Source organism: Protomyctophum bolini (assembly GCF_963924005.1).
Source record: "Protomyctophum bolini genome assembly, chromosome: 22".
Classification (NCBI taxonomy): Eukaryota; Metazoa; Chordata; class Actinopteri; order Myctophiformes; family Myctophidae; genus Protomyctophum; species Protomyctophum bolini.
The window spans coordinates 6,920,873-6,941,837 of NC_137883.1; the positions used below are offsets into that span (position 1 = coordinate 6,920,873).

The window sequence follows — 20,965 nt, forward strand, 5'->3', positions numbered from 1 at the left end:
CGGAATATAGGAGGGGCTAGCGCCCCTAAAAAAACAATTGTTTTTATTTTTGCTGACTGAACCAAATACACTTGCAGCAGCACCTACTGGGGCCTGGACGACCAACTTAGTCCCCATCCATAAGTGAAATAAATGTTGAATTAGAGTAGACCTGTCTCCCTCAGAACACTTCCATTTATCCGTTCATATTAATCTGTTTTTCAATTAAACAGTATTCTATTATTTAGATCATGAGTGACAGATCCAGACAGGGCAAGTAATATTTCATACAGGATGGTCTTCCTGCTAGGACTTAAGAGGAGATATTTCATATGGACACTAGATGGTGCCGTTTACTTTGCTTGATCTTTCTTTGCTCATCTTGCCAGGTCAAATGTTGACTCTTTGATGGAAGGTAAGCACATTTACTCAAGTGCTGTACTTTAGTACAACTTTGAAATAGGTATTTCCACATTTTAATACTTTTACTCCACTAAATCATAGAGGCAAATATTGTACATTTTACTCCACTACAAGTATTTAAAATCTTATGTTACTATTTAGGCTACTTTGTAGATTTGAATAAAATCTCAGGCACTTTGGACCGATCTTCGTGAAACTTTTCACGCACACTCCTATGGAGTTTAGAGATCTAGACATTGGACAGGGGGCACTGGCCCCAAAAAAGCTTGAGAAACACTTATAAAGTGGATAAAACATTCAGTACATTTTCAGGCACATTCTGCAATTCATTATAAAAACTATTTTCAGATCACATGAAATATGACAAAATGAACATTTGATCCAACCTGATGCATCTTTAAGGTTTAAATGGATAAAATGCAGCCATTGAAAAAAAAAAAAAAAGGAAACTTTACTGCCAAACAATATACAACTTACAAAATGTTTATTTATTATGTCACAAGTCAAGAGCTGGTGAATTCCAACCTTCTAAGATTCCAACATATACCACAAAATGCTGGTTGAGTAAATGCAGATTATGGTCATGGCGGCCAGCGTTGTATGCAGGATAGGAGCTGTGAGATAAGACCAGTGGTTCTCAAAGTGGGGTCCCTGGACCACTGGATTGGAAACCCTGGGTGATATAGGATCAAAACCAGTTTAACCACTTTAGCCTTACTTGCTTTTTTTTTTAAATCTTGAGAAGTGAGAAGAACAGGGTCCCGCACTGCACCGTCTTCACTTAGAGCAGTAGTTTTCACTCAGTACCTTCATCAGGTATCCGAGAAGGATACCTGAAACGTTGTCATCTGAATAAAACTACTGCTCTGTACGTGAAGACAGTGTGCGGGACCCTTTTCTTCTCATGATTCGCATTTGGTTGCCGGCTCCCACGAACCTGTCCTTGTAGGTGTGTGCACAAGGCCTTTGCTACAAAATCTTAAGTGGAAAAAAAAGTTGATTACATTTGAAGTTTTGAACACCACAAATCTAGTATCTTCCTGGTACAAAATCGTTTTAGATGGGGGGGGGGGGGGGGGGGGGGGGGTTCGCAGTCAAATACATTAATTATGGGGTCCTTGACATGAAAACTGTTTGAGAACCACTTCTAGACAGGCCAACAACAAAGAGCAGAAAGACAGCTTGAACTATTCATCTAACAAATCACAAAACACAATGTACAAAATGCAAAGTACAAAACGTTCGCCTTTTTGCCACTGATAAAACATTAAACTGGCCAAGTTGAAGCCATAACAAGCCACGTCATGTTCCTATGGGCATATATACTGAAAGGTATGAAAATTAGCTGCATGGCGAAATTTGTGCTAAGGCCTTCTTCAACCCCGGCAAGTTAAGTAGAGTGAATACAATTGATCAAACCTTTTTAGAAATTTAAATTTTGGCATTAATATCCCTCTCTAATTTCCCTCAGCTTGAATATTCCTCCCAATGTGACCTCTGTCCTGTTGACATCGGCGCATTACATATTAACACTGTACAAGAAAAATAAACATACAGTATAAATCTTGCCAGGTTTAGTAGTTAACTGACATGGCGATATAATTATGGCACACAGTAACATCTGAGTGACTTCAATCCTAAACAAAACCTAAAATAGGAAGAAAAGAAAAAGTTACTGCAGCAAAAGAAAGAATGAATGACCCTCTGGGATCTTTTGCTTCACAACTGAACTCCTGGTCAAATTGGTTTTGTTAAGTGTTAAAATATTACATATACAATGACAAAAGTATATATAATTTAAAAAAAAAGAAAAACATTTTAAATCATCCAAAAGCCTGACAGCCAATTTAATTAAAATGTGGATGGAAAATATGAACTCAAGACCGTACAGTCCGCATAACTACAGCTAATCGTTTTGGCAAGTTAGAATTTGATGAGAGTTCATCCTCTGGTGTGTAAATGCGTTGTGGGACAGTGATTATTCCATACTAAAGTCCAGAGGACGCCTTGCTTTTTTAAATAATGAAATAAATTGATGCGTAGAACCAGCGCAACACGACATAACATCTGGACTACAAAACACTGCAAGACTTGAAGAAGCAATGTTACATACGGGAGATTCATACTGTAATAACCTCGCACTATGGTGAACTAAAGAGCACCGGAATGGACACAAACACACAGCATTCCCTCATGTTAGTGTAATTTATGACGTCTTCGTTAATTTACGCCCTTGTATTATTAATTTAAATGCATGCATGGTAGACTAGTTTCCACCCTCCCCAGCTCTTGGCATGAGCAGAGTGAGCAGCGGAGGGTCGAACACACGTGTGCTCAAATGGAGAAAAAAAACAACAACAAAACAAGGAAATTAGCTGCACTAAATGTACCAATCTGCTCATCGGGAACAGTTAGGGGGTCCAAGTCAACGTCTTGCTCAAGGACACAATGACGTGCGACCGGGAGGAGCCCGGGGGTTCGATCCGGGAACCTTTGAGCTACGAAACAGCCGGCTCTAGCTCCTGGTCCGACTGCAGCCCCTTCACTGCCCTCGGTGTAGTTTTGGTCTGCGAATGTCCACCCCAGGGCTTCCGTAGTGAACCAGTTATTTCGTTGAAACAAAAAGAGAATCCAGCTCATATATTGAACATAAGGCTTAGATAATGTAGATCCCACAAGTCAGAGTTTGTGTAAAGTTGGCTGGTGTGTGGCTGTGATGGTGAAGGTCTTGACTGAGTAGTGGCAGATTTAGCCAATAGGAATCCATTCCTCGGGGTCTTCTTCATTCTAGAATGAGCACCACAAAAGAACAAAAGAAAAAAAAAAAAGGGCCATTTCTCTTACAAAAACATTTATATATAAAATAAAGTAAGAGTAGCCCAGATATCCAAGGGGCTTAGCAGTCGCTTTTCCACAATTTGATGGTTTTGTCGTTTTCTAATGCTGCAGATGCAATGATGTTCTCTGTGGGGTGGCAGGCAGTGGATATAACCACATCTGCGAAGAACAGGAAATAACCGTGAAAATGCAGTCCATGGCGATTTCCCAAAGAGATCCTCATAAAAGCTTCAATTTTGTGTCCATACAATTTGATGTAATTGTATGTTACGCTGAGACAAAAGGTGCCTTAACCCATTCTGGGCGGGAAGGGAACCCCTTTTGGTGTTAGCATTATGTTGTGCTTTAGCAGATCTACAAGCTCATAGCGCGCCACCGAGTGGCACACTACGAGCTTGTAGGTCTGCTATTTTTGAAAAAATCGTTTAAATGTGGCGCACATCTTTGAATATATATTCTTTCGGCGTGAACAATTTAATTCACTAAAATCTTTGCTTCTGGGAAGTCCCTGGAACAACATATTTTCAGATGGGGGTCCGCAGCCAAATACAGATAATTCTGGGGGTCCTTGACATGAAAGTGTTTGAGCACCACACGTAGAAACATATTAGAAGACACATTTCAGCATAAGTGTAGGTTTTTTGTTTTTACCTGTGTGGCCCTGGAGTTTCTGCACAATCTCCTTGGTTTGTAGGTTCCAGATATAAACCATATTATCCTCTGATCCCGAGACAATCCACTGAAAAACATAATGGCTGTTATTAATGTACTGTTGACATTCATAAACTCACTAAAACAAAGCTGGTCTTTATTTCCTCAATGAAGTATTCATGAATACACAACAGACAGGACAACTGGAAGCCCTTACCTTTCCACCTGTGACTGAGAAATTTGCAAATATACAATACTTCTCGTTTTTGTGGCCACTGTAGGTTTTCAAGCACTAAAGTGGGAAAGGAATGACAAAATGTCACACAGTGCAAATCATACAATGCAAAAGAACAACTATCCCTTAACAAACATCTTCATCCGGTATTCAGTAAAAAAAAAAACACACACACACACACACACACACACACACACACCGTTTACTTATGTCTTGAACACAAGGAGAATTTGTGTTTGTAAAACATTCATTCACGCTGCAATAACCGTCCTCTTCTACCCTCGATTTGAAGCCGGTTCCTTTGCGCAAGTTCTATCAATTTTACCATTGAGCCAATATAAACTTCTATACAGCTGTGGTGTATAGAATATAATCGTTCCTTGCTCGTGCATGTCACAATTTGAACCGGAGGTGAATATATATATTATATATAAGTATGTTCTTCATTCACCGTAAAGGAATGTTTTTTTTACCAACGTCCTTGTATTCAAGACATCACTAAGTACACGACAGAAAATAGTCATTTATTGGGTGAACGATTTATTTAAAGTTAACAAAATAAAATATGTATATACTGTACAACATTTGATATTCTAACTTTAAGTAGTACAACAATTACCTTTCCTTTGCTGTAGTCCCACAGCTTTAGAGTGCTGGAGAGAGAGAGAGAGAGAGAGAGAGAGAGAGAGAGAGAGAGAGAGAGAGAGAGAGAGAGAGAGAAAACTATTTGATTTGATTATGCATCGATTATAGTAGGTTAAACTGGTTAAACAGATGTAAAGAGGCACCAAGTGAATATGTTCTGTGCATGCATAACTGTAGATCCCTTTTACAGAAGGTGGCATTCCTGTTGTGGGCCAGTTTCTCATAGCATCATTTGATTGGCTCATCATGCAGAGCACAACACAACATGTTTCCAGTTTCAAATCTGTCACTTTATCACATTAAGCCAGGAGAAAATGGCCCGGAACAGGAGAACAGGAATGCCACCTTCTGGAAAATGGAACTACAGTCAGAGGCTAGTGTACATGTATCTATATGCCTCCTTCTGACAGCATAAGAAGATGCATCCTGTATAGATAACGCTAAAGTATGAATTCAATTAGTTGTGAAGGGATAAGTTATGCATGCCTGTCGTGCTACTGAGGTGATCACATAGTAACAGATAGAAAGACCTTGACACGGGAAGCACAATTTGAAACACATTTGGTTGGTTACCTTTGTTTACATAATTTCACATTAATGCTCAATCACAAAAACAAAAACTTTTTTCCCGGACACTACAAAAGGGAGAAAAATAAAATAAAAAATAACTCTTTGATGTCTAAAAGTCGATGCATTTCCTTTCAGACTTTACTACAGCCTTCACCCAACCTGGGTGATCGATAGATGCATATCAATATAGGCTTTACACCTTTATTTCTTTATTCAGGTGTCATACATTTTGGTAGCTATATTAATATTGCTGTTAAATATAGTCTATAAAACCAACACATCTCACTTGAATATGTTACTAAAACAGCGTCAGAATCATGCTACGCAGCAACGCAACCGTTATGATAAGAGTTTCACACTCGCTCTCTGTGCATGTGCATGTGCGGAAAGAGAGACAGACAGAGAGAAATATTTAATGAAAATCATTAGCATCCTGTCTCGCTTTTCACATACTGCTACAGAGAAATAGAGAATTATATGACAATCAATAGCGTCCTGAGTCGGTCTCGCGCATATACAGTTATCACGGGAGTCTAGATCAATCTTATAGTTAAAATGACAAAGATATGACGGCCGAATGAGAATGATTTAAAAAAGAGACTTGTGTAGCATGAAATACTTAGCGATCTGAGAACTCCCTGACACGTCTGGAAGTAGTCGGTCACCCAACCTGGAAGCAAGTTCTTTTTTTTCTTTTTTTCTTTCAATTTTGTATCCCACAATTTTGCAACCCATTTTTTTCACCCAGTGTCAATTATGTAATGTAATCCTGGGCACTACACTTCCTCTGCCAACCTAGGGGGGCAGCGGACTGACCTCATGCTGCTTCTTTTCACCTGACAGGGGGGAGTTTCACCGGCCGGACGTAGCGTGTGGAAGGAACACGTTATTCCAACCAGTTCCTTTCCCATCTATCAGGCGCCCCGGCTGGCCAGGGGGAGGTAGTTTAGAGACCAGGATTACTGCATGTTTTTTTGTGAGGGTCGTACCCTAGGGGACACTGGGAGAACACGCAAACTCCACACAGAAAGGCCCTTTCGCCAACCCCGCCTCGGGTATGGACACCGATGACGCGGAGGAGAGAACACGCCCCCAGCACCCACAGCGTCCCCAGCGGGAATCGAACCCAGGATCTTCTAGCTGTGAGGCGACAGCACTACCGACTGTGCCACCGTGCCAATTGGACTGGGTGTGGCAGTGAGAACATTCAATTTTAGGCAATACTCACTTGTCCAATGTTGCAGCAAGGATATATTTGCCATTAGGTGAAAACTTGACAAACGACACAGGTGGATTGTCATCATCTGGCATGAACAGAAAAGTTGGGACGAAAGGGCTAGAGATGAATATTGTAGCAACCAACTGCAAGCGGTGCGCCACAATTATTGCTTTGTTGTCGCAGCCTAATTAACTATAAATAGCCATACATGCATGAATAGCAGCAGCAAGCTGTAGAAACTTACCGATGAGTGTTTTTAAACACTGTCCCGATGCAGTATCCCAGATCCGGCTGCAAAATAAGAATCATCATCGAACATTAGTTTTCAAACCGATACAATAGATATGCAGTTACGCACCACAATACAGAGGCCACGTTACGATATATATCGATATACATTATTATACGTCGATTCCAAATAATGACCATGTATTTACTACAACAAGACAAGAGCTCTTTGTTATTCTGTAGCAAAGGCAAAGCCTTGCAACAATAAAACACTTTCAGGTTCCCTTTTCAGGCGCAAAATGGGTTAATTTTCTTTAGTATTCTTTTTCGCTCAGCACCTGCCCAATCGAGGGTTTGAAATATGTGTATGCCTTTCTTATTTCTTAAATCATTAGAATACCAAGAGCACACGGTGTCAGTGTAAGCAACCCTGGTGCTCCACCGGTGTGTATGGCCACAATGTGTAGCTCAATCTATTCAGACTCTATTGCTTTGCTGGTTTCTCCCACATCAGTGCACAATGAATCACCAACACACAAGAATGGCACAGCTCATGCGAGTGTTCTAGTACCAAAATAGTGTCTAAGGGTGATTAAACTAAAGTTGTCATTCACAGAGAGAGAGTGAGAGAGATAAATAGTTATATATTCTTACCAAAGGCCATCGTAGCTACTGGATACAATGAGAGATCCGTCTCTGTTAAAATGAACCTATAAGCCAAAATAAAGTCATAACTTAATAAAAGTAAACCTTTCACTCATCGGATACACAATTTGAACTGTGCTGGAATGAGGCGTTAGGGTTGGGGCATAATCATATCAAAGAGCCTTTTTATTTACATTTGGAGTCGACAGTGATATCAAGACAAAAAAAATAAAGTAATTAAAATAAGAGACTTACAGCAGACACTGGGTCCGAGTGGGCTGGCAATGTCTTCAAACATTTTCCAGTCTTGACGTCCCATATCCTTACACTCTCGTCAAACTATACAAGGTACAAAAACAAATGGACATCACTATCTGGCAGCACAATTTATATCAAGGACATGCCTCAACATGACTGGAACGGACAATTTGCCATCCTTTTCATGAAGAACATGGGTGTTAACAGCAGTTCTGAACTTACCGATCCTGACACGATAAGATTGGACTGGGGATTGAAGTTGCAGCAGAAAACGTAGTTGCTGTGCCCTTTCAAAGTCTTTAAGCATTTACCCTGGAACAAAAGGATTATAAATAAATACAAAGTAAAACAAAAAAAAGGAGCCTTGAAAACGTAATGAGAATGTTTTCTTTACGGCTACAAATAAATGTACCTTTAAAGAAACGAGTGAGATGATTGTATGAGACATGACTTCTCATACTGTAATATAATAAGATATGAGCCATAAAAAGGCAAACACAAAGCTAGTGAGCGGAGAACACGGACGTCACCAAATTTTGAGCGACGCGCCTCTGCATTGTTATTGGTCCCCAGGCTTTTCTTGATGTCAAGGACCCCCAAAAATGTACTTGGCCGCCAACCCACATCTGCAAATATGTTGTTCCAGGGACCCCCCACCCCCAGAAGCAAAGATTTGAGTTAAAAACGTTCGCTCTGAAAGAATATATAGATTTGTGCCACATTTTCACGATTTTTCAAAAATAGCAGATCTACAAGCTCAAGCTTGTAGATCTGCTATTTTTCAATAGCTAAAGTATGACATAATGCTTAAATCCCTTGCCATCCTACCCATGGGGCGCGTATCAAAATTGAAGGCACATTTCCCCCCCCCCCCCCGAGATTCCTTGCGAAGCACAGCGGAAGCATGAGCTGGAATCTTGTCAAGCTTCCGCGTGCGTAACATAAGTCCCGGAAAAGACGCGCTGTGATTGGCCAGTTGAGTGACATGGAGTCGTGGCATGAGTGACGACACTTGGGCAGCGACGCAGCGTGCCTTCAGCACTTCCGCTCGACTCATTGGAGACACGTCGCTCAGATGAACTACAGCGGCCAATGAGGCATCCATTTTTATTTTAAAATATCCATGATCCTACCGAGCTGACGTCCCAGATTTTCAGAGTCTTGTCGTCCGATGCCGACACCAGCAGGTTGGAGTCAGAGGACCAGGCCACGTCGGAAATGCCCTGTGGACGATTAGATAGTTAGATTCAACTTCACTTTACTGATCCCCGGGATCAAATTAAACGACGACGATCGATTGGAACTTACAAGTTTGTGTCCAGATATGGTCTTTTCGAACTTGCCGTCATAGGCTCCCCAAATTTTGATGAGCTTGTCAGCAGCTGTAAAGACATTATATCAGGATATTTAAGCATAATGTTGCACATAAGACTACAGTAGGTACCGCTGGATCTTTTTTGCTAAATAGCATACATTTAAAAGATGTACACTTGTATTGCAAAACAAAGAAAAGTATGTGAATATTTTTGCCAATATCTTCCCTGATGTTACATTAAAGTCTTCCTTGAATGAGGAAAAAAAGGCCATTGTTAAAGTACTCAATCAAAAAGAATTGCAGTAACAGTTGGTGTAAAATGATCATGGTATCAAGTCCCAAAACTCAGAAGAAAAGTTGCAGCTGCTGTGTTATTTGGATTGGGCTACAAACACCTATGGTGAATGTACAGCGACAGATTAACTCACATGAGGTGGCGAGCCATTCTCCACTTGGGCTGAATTTCACCGATGAGACCGCTTTGGTGTGGCCTGCCAATGTAAACTTCAGGCTGTAGTTGGGCTTGGCTGGTGCAGACTGGAAAAGAAGAACATTTGGAACTTTGAATAGCAGCCATACAATGATCACAAGCTCAAAGTTCACAGGTTAGCATCTCTTTTTCAATGAAGGAAAGCTATAGGTGTACATGCAGGGGGGGGGGGGGGGGGGAAGAAACGTGGAAAAGACTAGTAAACTAATCCATACCTTGGACTGACTGGCAGAGGCTGATGATGTATTTGGAGGTTTTGTGTCAGTCTCTGGTTTCTTATCCTCCGTTGCCATGTTAGGAAATGGGAATGGCTTGCCGTGTGCCACTTTGAGCAAGAGAAAGGGACAAACAACACAGTGATTAATAATTAGAACATGATTCAGAGTTGCAAATATCCATTCTCTCCATTAGAGAAGGGTGTCTTGCACTCTGCAGGGTACTGGGTACGGTGTCTCTTTGAGTAGCCATGGTTCAACTTCAGCCTGTTTTGAGACTGTAAAGCGCTCACCCTTTGAATTTGCAATGTTGTTTAATATAAAAAGGAGGTGTGTTGCACTCTGATACACTGGGTGTGTTCGATATAGTAGGCACTGCCGATGCAAAGAACCACTGGGTTAAATCAGTGGTTTTCCAACCTTTGTCATGTCATACCAAGGTCCATTTATTATTTGAGCCACGGGACCTGATGAGATTTAGACTTGCAGAACAAAAACTAAAGATGATGTTATCGCTGGATAAGGTTTTGTCCACAATTCCATGCTGTATTGATGTTGGTACCATAGGAGACAACAGGCAAACGTTGATCAAAATAACAATGATTTTACTTTCTCTAATTGTGCAGACATCTTGTAATGTAATGTAATACTCAAAAGTTAAAAGATCGATAAGAGTCCAAGACCGACTACATTTGGTTACCAACTCTCCCATCATATAGCCGGGGACCACCTGGAACCCCCTCAAGGATCACTGGTGGTCACCGGACCACTGCTTGAGAACCACTGGGTTAAATGATCAATGGCACTGAATATTCCTACCACTCATTTCGTTTACGCCATGATAGCAAATCATTATGATCTCGAGTCACTCACTCACAACTATCTCAACATCATAACTTGATTGATTCACGTGAATGAGCCATAATCAAAATCAATACATCGATGGCATAATGTTACTTCATTTGACCACATTGTAAAGTCCTTAGAATATGGTAGTTATATCGAAAACATTATGCAAAACAGGACTGGTAAATATGCAACAACAACAAAAAAGAAAGAAAGATGAAGAGAAAACATGAAAGGCGAGGTTTTCTGAATTAAGACTCATAATAATGATTCATAATTAAGATATTACATATAACTATTAGATTAATAATTAAATGGTCGTAACGGTTTAATCAAATACAGAAATGTGGAAAATAAAATGCATTTTTGAACCATAAACCACGAGGTATATACTTCGTCGTGGCGGGGTGTCGCTCGCCGAAAATAGCCGATCTACAAGCTCACGACGCGTCACACCGCCACGCGCCGTTGAGCTTGTAGATCGGCTGTGTTTGACGCTAAAGGAGCTAGCTAGCAGCATAGCTACTTGTATATCATCGCGGCACGGGCCGCCATTCAAACACAGAATTAAACGATGGTTTGTGGAAACACTCACAGCACGTTGGTGCAGACAGTCGCTCGGTCAACAGACGCTGTTGTTCCTTTTAGGTAGAGAGAAGAGAATGCTTTACTTTATGTTTTATTCTTCCGACAGACTGATAAAATGTAGACTGAGCCACGACAATTCAGCCATGTATGTGTGTATTCCGTGTATTCCTCCTCTCTCTCTGCAGCAGGAATACGGTGGAAACCATATATTCCCATAGCCCGGAGGGACCTTACTCTATGGGAGGGACAGTAGCGTTCTTTTTTAAATTAACATATATGTTTATTAATTGTCTTATTTTGACAAAGAAATACTATTACATTACATATATTATACAGTACATACTATTGAAATAAAATCTTTAAAGAAATAATTATCAATAGAATATGTCCATAAATACATAAACAAACAAAAACAAGACAAAAGGAGTTGAGAAAAACAGAAAATAAAAATATGTTATAGACATAATACATAGTACACTTCTTATACACTGTAAACACTACATACAATTATGTGAGTGGCTAGTTGGCTGTCATGCAACCACTGGCTGCATGTTCACTGATGATTGTATTACAATGATTATTTTATTTTATTTTATTTTATTTTATTTTATTTTATTTTATTTTATTTTATTTTATTTTATTTTATTTTATTTTATTTTATTTTATTTTATTTTATTTTATTTTATTTTATTTTATTTTATTTTATTTTATTTTATTTTGTGGCACATGAGAACCATGGCTATGGTATGAACGTGTCTGCGGTTGCTTAGCAACCATAGACCATTCACAGGGCTAGCACAGGGCCAGCACCTCTCCACCGTATGGGTTCTAAATTCTACAGAAAGCAAAGGCGGGGAACGGTAACAGTGTTCTGCGCATGCGTGTTGCTTTAAGAGGCAACGGCAAGTATGAAAGGACAAACTGGTTATCATTTCAACCATAGACTTTTTCAACCCTACTAGCTGAAGGTATGGGTCCCCCCAGTTCAGTCTCTATCTTTTTAATACTCTGTACAGTTCACTTGCCAGCCGTGTTGCATCCTTTAATAATAATAATAACATCTAAGGGAATGTAACAGTGTGTGTGTGTGTGTGTGTGTGCGTGTGTGTGTGCGTGTGTGCAAACTCACAGCACATCTCATTCAAGACACTGAACTTGCAGATCTGCCATTTTTGCCATCCAAATGCATTATATGGTTAAATGGGCCCTAAGAGATGCAGAAATTAACTAGAAAAAGTGCAGGTCTACACCAGGAGGAGTGTGTGATGTTTAGGAGTAATTTAAACTTGTTTGTTTGGGTTTGTGTGTGTGTGTGTGTGTGAGAGAGAGACGCAACTTGGCCTGTTGTAGCGCCACTATGAGGCTTATTTGAAAACTGTCAAGTACTTAAGTACAGTACTTAAGTAAAAGTACTTAGTTACTTTCCACCACTGAGTATCAGTCAACATTTGACCTGGCATTCTTGCTCAAGGTGATGAGCTGAGAAAGACCAAGCAAAGTAAATAGGCTGCACCATCTAGTGGCCATATGGGGTTAGTTCAGATTTTTGGACTTGAAGGGACACTTCACCCTTTTTTGCGAATTATAAATGTTTAGAAGATTTAGAACACTTTCCTGAGCCCAGTATCATGATGTCATGGACACTGGGCTCACTTCTTTCCTGGACTACAATTCCCATAATGTTTTGGTGCACTGCTCCTCCTTGTGGATAGGGAGAGGGCTGTCTTACTGAGACAACATGTAGTCCACATCCACAACACCAGAGGGAGTTCAACAAACCATGTGCAACCCAGATTCGGCACAAACAAGGGACTAAATTAATTTCGCTCCTATGCCACCAAAATGTGGAACGCCCTACCAACAGTCATTAAGACATGCAAATCCCTTGACTCCTTCAAAACTGCACCTACGGACCGGACGGCTGCAAACATCTGAATCCCCCACCCACCCCTCACTATTATGTTTCTTTTCCCTTTTTACCTCCTATGATGATTTCCTTTTGACTATATAGTTGTGCATATTCGTATATGTCTCTAAATGTTTTGATGAATTGAAAATGGTGGGCCCTATTGTAAACAAGTGTAATGCTTTAGCAATAGCACAATTTACAATTTACAATTTAGGCATTTAGCAGACGCTCTTAATCCAGAGCGATTTACATTAAGCAAGAACAAAAAAGCATGGGAATACATCACATAAAAACATTTATCATGAAACATGCGTAAGCTAAGAAAGTAACAGTGGAATATCTATAATGAAACTATACATTATATATATACACAAACTTTGGCATGCTACTAGTCCTACATACTTTACACCTAGCAACCCCATTCTAGCCTACTTAGGTTCATTTTAGGGTGGACATGTTTGCCTGAAAAGGAATCTTTGAAATGTGTCATAGTTTTAGAAATATAGTGCTTTCAAATTTACAATGGGGCTCAATGGCCGACATTGGCACGTCAAAAATCACTTTCACCTAGAAACTCCATTCACACTTTTTATTATTCAGCTTACTGTGGAGACACATGCTGGAACTTTTTTATTTTGAAATGTTTTGTAGTTTATGAGTTATTTAACTTAAACGCCCAATGCATTCTCTATCTATGGTGTCGTCCATCAACTGTTTTTGTATTGAGTTGTGCTTGAAATGTACTGTAATTCTTCAAATTGTTAATAAATCAATCAATCAATCAATCCTAGGAAAAATAAAGAGGAAGGTGCACGGAGGTGCGGCCCGGTCTCCTGCGGGAGGTTTGCACATGCTCAGTGTAAACGGGGTGCATACTATCTATGAGTAGCTGTCTGCCTGCCTGCCCAATTGTCTATGAGTAGCTGTCTGTCTGTCTATGAGTAGCTGTCTGCCTTCCTGCCTGTCCAATTGTCCATGAGTAGCTGTCTGTCTGTCTATGAGTAGCTGTCTGCCTTCCTGCCTGTCCAATTGTCCATGAGTAGCTGTCTGCCTGCCTGTCCAATTCTCCATGAGTAGCTGTCTGTCTGCCTGTCTATGAGTAGCTGTCTGACTGCCTGTCCAATTCTCCATGAGTAGCTGTCTGTCTGTCTGCCTGTCTATGAGTAGCTGTCTGCCTGCCTGCCAGCCAGCAAGTTGGTTAACAGAAAATAAATTGTTATGGCTGAGTAAAATAAAATACAATAAACACAATTTGCCTGAAAATAGATTACCCATAGCTATGACCTTTTTCATGAATGAAAAATGAGTAGTGATATGGCTGACTGAGTAAAATAAAACAATCTACCTGAAAATAGATAGCTATAACTGAAGAGCAATTTCCGCAATTACCATTTCCGCAATTTCCGCAATGTCCATTTCAGCAATTTCCTCAATTTCCATTTCCGCAATTTCCGCAATTTCCATTTCCACCATTTCCGCAATTTCCGCAATTTCCGCAATTTCCGCAATTTCCATTTCCGCATTTCCGCAATTTCCATTTCCACCATTTCCGCAATTTCCGCAATTACAATTTCCGCAATTTCCATTTCCGCAATTTCCATTTCCATTTCCAACTATTAATGGCAGCTGGGTTTCATCATTCAAATAAAATAGAATTCTGTCCGTTTAGCTATAAAATTATGTCAGGGAATAGGGATACACAGTATGTCTTTCATTTGCATTGCATCTCCCCCCCCCCCCCCCCCCCCCCCCAAGCTTTTATTTTCGTTCGAGTAATAGTACAACTCTAATAGTATTACTTATAATAATGTAATTAAAGATAACTTCATTCAGATTTATTTATTTTTATTTCATTTTCAAGCCAACGTTTAAATAGGTCTGAACTGAAGAGGATAATGTAGTAATAATTCAATTAGCTGTTCACAGACGGACGGACGGGGCCGAAAACATAGCAGTCTTGGGCCGTCCGGCCTAGCGCAGACAATCAATACTAATCACCAGATGACACAATTAACTTTTAAGATTTTTTTTTAATAACGTTTTTTTCTGTCCATGAAAGATAGAACATCAGAGAAACCCACAAAGAACAGATAAGGAAATTCCATCTCCTTAAAAATAGACCAAAATATAATGAAAGAGGACAGTCCCTTCTTTTAGCAATAGGTTGAAAAGGGGCAAAGGAGGCAAGTTCCAGGCTTTCCACCCTCACAATTTCATTCCAAAAATCAGATTTTTGTCTCCTTGCCTTTTCAAATCAACTTTTTTTTTTCTTTTTTCCACAATGTGTACAACAGCCCACTGAAGGAAATGAGAAAGAACAGAGTACATATTAGCAAGGGATAAAATTAACTTTGTACAAAAATAGATCTTTTCTGAAGGTTTTTTTTTTTCCTTTTTCTTTTTTCCCCAGACAACTGTCTATGCAACAAAGAAAGCAGTGATTGTGTCACAAGCTTAGCTTTTCCTGATTACATTTTAAACATGATACAATATAGCCAAGCAACAAATACATTTTGGAGGGCTTAAAGTCTATTAACCTTTTGCTTTTTTCTTCGTCTTCTTTTTTTGTGTCCTTTTTTTGTGTTTTTATGCTTGCTACGGTTCTTTTTTAGGTCCCACACATTGCTCAGAGCTGGTTCTTTTCAGTTTAAAGATGCTGTGATGCTGCTGGTTGATTGAGTTTAGCTCCTTAGAAAGTCAAAATGCAAAAACAAAATGAAAACAAATGTAAACCAAAAATTCCCCTCATGACATTTTCTTTGGAAAACACCACAACACACTGAGTTGAATAGCACAATGATGTCTCACCTGTTTGTTTAGAACAAGTTTGGTCTGAAAGATGTCTCCCTCATGATATAATATAGTATTCACTATATCTAGGACAGGTGATCGCCAAATAATACCATTCTGTCCATGTCCTGCATTAGAGATTTGCATTTGCTTATGGCTTGTGTTCAATTCCACGCACGGCAGTGTATGAATTGAGCTTTAAGATACTAAAGGGTCTTCTCTCCAATCACTGTAAACCGACAGGGCTCGGTGTAATGATACATTAGACGCAAGAGAACAGGAGAACGTTTGAGGCTAATCTGAAAAATAATAATACTTCCCTCTACCCTATAGTGCTTAGGTTGAAATTATTTTTTTCTTCTTTTGTTTGTTTTACGAATACATAAGCATCATTATCCCAGAATATAAATAGTGTAAACTGAGCTCAACCTGGCAGTCAATACTTTCACCTGGATAGTCCAAAAACAACTCCTCATTACATAACAGGCCACCTCACTGAAACTGATGAGCTGTATTCATTCAACAACAAGCCAATAGTTCATATTGATTGAGATTGCTTTTTTTTTATTTTTATATTTTCTTTCAATCTTAATAATGCACAAAACAGTGAGGTTGTGTCTGACCAAGAGGAATACTAGCATTGATGGAAAAAAGTGCCTTTTTTGTCTGATTAAATACTTGTATAAAATTCAAGTAGTACTGCGGTACTGCGACTGCCCCACACAAGGGGGCAGTCTCAGCTCTTCCATAGCGGCCACGGATCCCAATAATTCTCTCTGGGCCATAAGACTCCTCACTCTCTCTCTCTCTCTCTCTCTCTCTCTCTCTCTCTCTCTCTCTCTCTCTCTCTCTCTCTCTCTCTCTCACAACTAATCTTATACAATCCCACCTAAAGTCTAGCTCACCCTCTCAACATTGGCATTCAGAACCTGGTCCTAGAACCTTTAGTCTTCCAATGAGGAGGAAACATCAGGGAATCTACAGCTTCACAGATGGATGAAGCATGGTCTTTACATTTTATTTGACAACATAGATCTTCATTGAGAACAACGTTTTATGTCGAGGACCGTGTGCCATTGAAACTTCTCCCGAGATTGAAGAACACACATTATATAATGCGACTGGTACATCATTCATTCCTTTACGGGGGGTGGGGGTATTAAGAGCTCAGAGCATTGTTTTGATCATGAAGATGTTATGGTATCAATTTTGCACTATCCGATACCATGGTATAATAGGGCGTTATACTACAAATTAATTGAGAACCCTTAAAATAATTAAGAGGGAAATGATATTGGTAATGCCTGAGGTTACAGATTATTTTCTGGAATATTGCACTAATGTGCTGAACAATCTAGAAACAGGAGACAATGTTTTCGGGCCATTTAAAAATAGCCGGTCTAAAAGCTCACAATGCGTCGCGTTGAGCTTGTAGATCGGCTATTTCAGGAGCTTTCCCCCCCCATGTCTACAGCAGTAAGGCATTGATACACAAATGGACACCAATTCCCATCAAACATCTCAATAAAAAGGTCTAAGGTAGTCCTGCCTCCCGTAAAGGAAGAAATCACATTGTGGTGGGAAAATAAACAAGTACTGTACTTAAGTACTGTACTTAAGTACAATTTTGAGGTGTTCGTACTTTACTTGAGTATTTCCAATTTCCAGTACTTTTACTTCTACTCCACTACATCTCAGAGCCACAATTTGTACTTTTACTCCACTACAATTATTTGAAAACTTTAGTCACTAGTTACTTTGGCGATTTTAATTTGGATTAGAAAACATACATTAACCACTTCAACCTTATATACATTTCGGCCATTTGAAAACAGCCGATCTACAAGCTCACAATGCGTCGCGTTGAGATTGTAGATCGGCTATTTTCAATAGATTTTCTACACATTTGGAATTTGTGAAATGTGTCATTCTGCATTATGAATACTTTTACTTTTAGTGCTTTAGGCACATTTTGATGCCGATACTTTTGTACTTTTACTCAAGTACATGTTCAATTCCGTAACTTTGACTTGTAACGAAGTAGTTCTAAATTGCACTATTGGTACTTTTTATACTTAAGCAAAACAATTGAGTACTTTTTCCACCACCGCATAGGACCCATATCTCACAAACACTGCTTCAGTCCTTATTGAAGTCAGTGCCGTTTAAGCCATAGCCTTATACTATAAAAACATGACCGTTCCATGAGACAATCTTTGGAAATGCGCTTGGTGCATAGTCTTGCAGCAGAAAAGAAGCAGAAAGATGGGCGTGTAGCATATTTATACACAACAGAAACACTATTTCAACATTTCACTTTGACTCCAATGACACTCGTTTGTCCAGAGAAGTGCAGAGAGGCGCTGAGTGACCGCGCCGCGCGGTACTCCCGGGGGGGAAAGTACCCCCAGAGGGTACAGCGACATCGCCTCTCTGTGAAGGAACCTGGCTCCACTGTCATGAGGTTAAGTGCCAAGTAAACACACAAAGACAAAGACAATCAAAAATCGAATAAAAACAATGGCTCTCGCTGCAAAACAAACAAGCACTTCTTCCCACGCACTGTTCTGAGGAGGAAGCGTGTCAAAGAACTTAAAAAACAAAAAGTCTGAGGGATGGTTTTTTAAAGGAGGTAATTGCGAATTGTTGTGAAAAAAGAAACAAAACGAAAACGAAACAAAAAACACCATCAATACTGCGTACGGTTGTAACTTCCTGTACAGGTATAGGACAGGAGGTGGCTCTAAAGCTAGGTTCCAACTGCAAGGTGCCATGTGGGGTGACCGAGTGGGGAAGTGATAATGGGTCTGACGCTTCGCAAGAAAGAGGGACATACGGTAAAAGGTGGTTACACACTGGCTGCGCTTTTCGGAAAAACCAACGGGAAAAAAAACGCTGCTAAAAAAACGCAGCAGTGTGCAGGGGACCTTAAGGGTGTGTGTGTTGGTGTGTAAGACAGGGATGCAAAGGGATGCTCAGAGAGGAGGCCCAGGGGAACGGGAGTAAAAGATATGGCATCACTTCAAGAAGAACTTTGCTTTGGTCCTATACGACGGTTCCCCCCTGAGGTGCTGCTGTCGTCTTGGAGCTAAATCCCAACCCTCGACGTTTCAAGGAGTTTTCTGCACGCCTCGGCCACACATATCGTATCCTCTCAGAGCACACAGTGATGTTCCCGTAGCATACAGCTATTGTGAGGCTGAGGATGTAACAACACTAAACAGGGGGGGGGGGGATACAGTCCAGAGGCATAACGTCCTTCTACCCAGGGCTACCATTCTCTGATGTGCGCAGATTGGTCCCAATTTAAGCTCTCCCGACTCCGCTCGGTCAACGCGTTCCGTTCTGAAGGGCCGATTCCAGGGACTATAACGTTACGTCTTCTTCTCCCATCGTCTCCAATTGTTACGCAGTGTCGGTAAGAGAGAGAGAGAGAGAGAGAGAGACGTGGTTTAACTTGTCATTGGATTTGAGTAGAGACCTGAGTTGAGCGCCCGCAAGTCCCGATTCTTAACCCCACTTACCACGTCCGAATATCTATATCCAGGCGTTCCACCTCCAAAACTGACAGAGCGGGACCTGACCCGTTGATGCCCACGTTGTCCCGTAGCTGAACGCAGAAAGAGTTCATTCTTTCCAAGCGTCACGTTAGTCCTGAAGGTTCTGAGGGATCGGGCGCGAGGCCCAAAGCGGACCGGAACCAAGCAGGCCAGGCCTCTTGTCACACAACAAGTCCCCCTCCATCGTCCGACCCCCCTTCTTCCCCAACACTGAGCATCCGATGACATCGTCAGCGGTGTTTGAAACTACACCTGCACAAGCAGAGCCCCATAAGCCCCATTCATACTTTGTTGCACGCCGGTGGTGTGTCGAGCACCCAAAAAGATAGCCGATCTACAAGCTCACGACGTCGTGTGACTGCGTGCTTGTGGATTGACTATAATGAAAAAAAAAGAAAAAACAATATAAAAGAAAAAAAGCAACGACCAAAAACAATGGCTCAATACAATTCTTGTATCCTCAGTCCGTCCTCATTTCAGTCCAATGTTGTCACTCGTTTTGTCTCAAGACATTTCATATATATATATTTCTTATTTATATATTTGTACAAGGTATAAAACAGACCCATAGTCTAGACCATGATGGGATTTCATTTTCGAAACTCATCAAAGCCCCCCCCCCCCCCCCCCCCCTCCCCTGCGTTTCTCCGTTTTGATCAGTCTCTTTCGCATGGAGCGGGGGGGGGGGGGGGGGATTCAACCACCTTCACATCCACGGTGACTCCACATCCACCCAGGGGCGATGGTGGGGGGGGGGGGGGGGTTATTTTATCAGAAGGGAAGGTGGCGGGACGGGAGGGGAAAGAAGAAGGGCCTATATAGCCCCCTCCCGCCATTATGTCATTTGATGGGGCGCCTCCAGCATCTCCATGAGGAACGTGTCGATGGGCGTGTCTCCGATGAGCTTGAAAAAGAACAAGTGCTCCAGGCACTTTAGACCAATAGAACGCAGCGCCGGTAACCGCAGCAACAGCTTGGCAAACCTGCCACAACACAACACAACACGGAGGGGGGGGGGCAGCAGAAGAGAGAATGAACTCAGCGTTATATTCTCTTGACAAGAGACAAGATGAATGAGAATGACATGACGAGAGAAAATGGTACAATGCAAGTACAGTATCCCTACTGTTTTTCCAACATCTGCGAGGAATGAGACAGAGGTTCCATATGCAGTGCGTATAGTTTTAGTTTAAATATTGTAATTTAGTTTTTTCTTTGCTCATCAAAAATTGCACACAATAGCCTTTTGAAGCATTGCGATACCACAATGTACCACAAAGAAATAACATAAGATTCTATATAATAAACGGCTGAAACAATAAATATCCCAAATAAGATCATGTCTGCAGATACATTAAGTAGATATACTGTTTTTGTACACTATGGCAAAATACATTTCTGATGACTGGTGCAACTTGCGTTTAGAGAAGTTGTGAAGTTTGTGAAAGAGACTATCCAGTGAAAGATTATATCTAACAAAATTGGGCAGCACAACTTAAAAATGTGATGGTGAAATTAAATTCCATGCCAAGAGTTCACACTGTGTTCCAGTTCGGGAGAG

The 20,965-nt window shown here is 40.7% G+C and overlaps 2 protein-coding genes across 4 annotated transcripts in view; both read right to left on the reverse strand.

Moving 5' to 3' along the window:
* Window positions 1–875: 875 nt before the first annotated feature.
* On the reverse strand, window positions 876–11,318 carry wdr5 (WD repeat domain 5). The gene is made up of 14 exons (XM_080755770.1): window positions 11,153–11,318; window positions 9,712–9,821; window positions 9,435–9,543; window positions 9,000–9,073; window positions 8,825–8,914; window positions 7,914–8,003; window positions 7,689–7,772; window positions 7,443–7,498; window positions 6,805–6,851; window positions 6,570–6,645; window positions 4,746–4,779; window positions 4,109–4,183; window positions 3,892–3,979; window positions 876–3,399 (listed from the first exon to the last, which is right to left on the reverse strand). The coding sequence occupies exons 2-14, from the start codon at window positions 9,787–9,789 to the stop codon at window positions 3,299–3,301; spliced, it is 1,002 nt and encodes a 333-aa protein (XP_080611896.1). The 5' UTR covers window positions 9,790–9,821; window positions 11,153–11,318; the 3' UTR covers window positions 876–3,298.
* Window positions 11,319–14,988: 3,670 nt separating this feature from the next.
* Window positions 14,989–20,965, reverse strand: part of LOC308310090 (retinoic acid receptor RXR-alpha-A) — a gene marked incomplete at its 5' end in the record, with an annotated part of 32,994 nt that continues 27,017 nt past the window's right edge. For 2 of the 3 annotated variants that reach the window (XM_080756180.1, XM_080756181.1), the window contains one exon: window positions 14,989–20,387. In XM_080756180.1, coding sequence (XP_080612306.1) covers window positions 20,240–20,387 — 148 coding nt within the window. In that variant the 3' untranslated portion in view covers window positions 14,989–20,239. The remainder of the gene's footprint in view (window positions 20,388–20,965) is intronic. The other variant, XR_013963457.1, reaches the window with a different exon arrangement.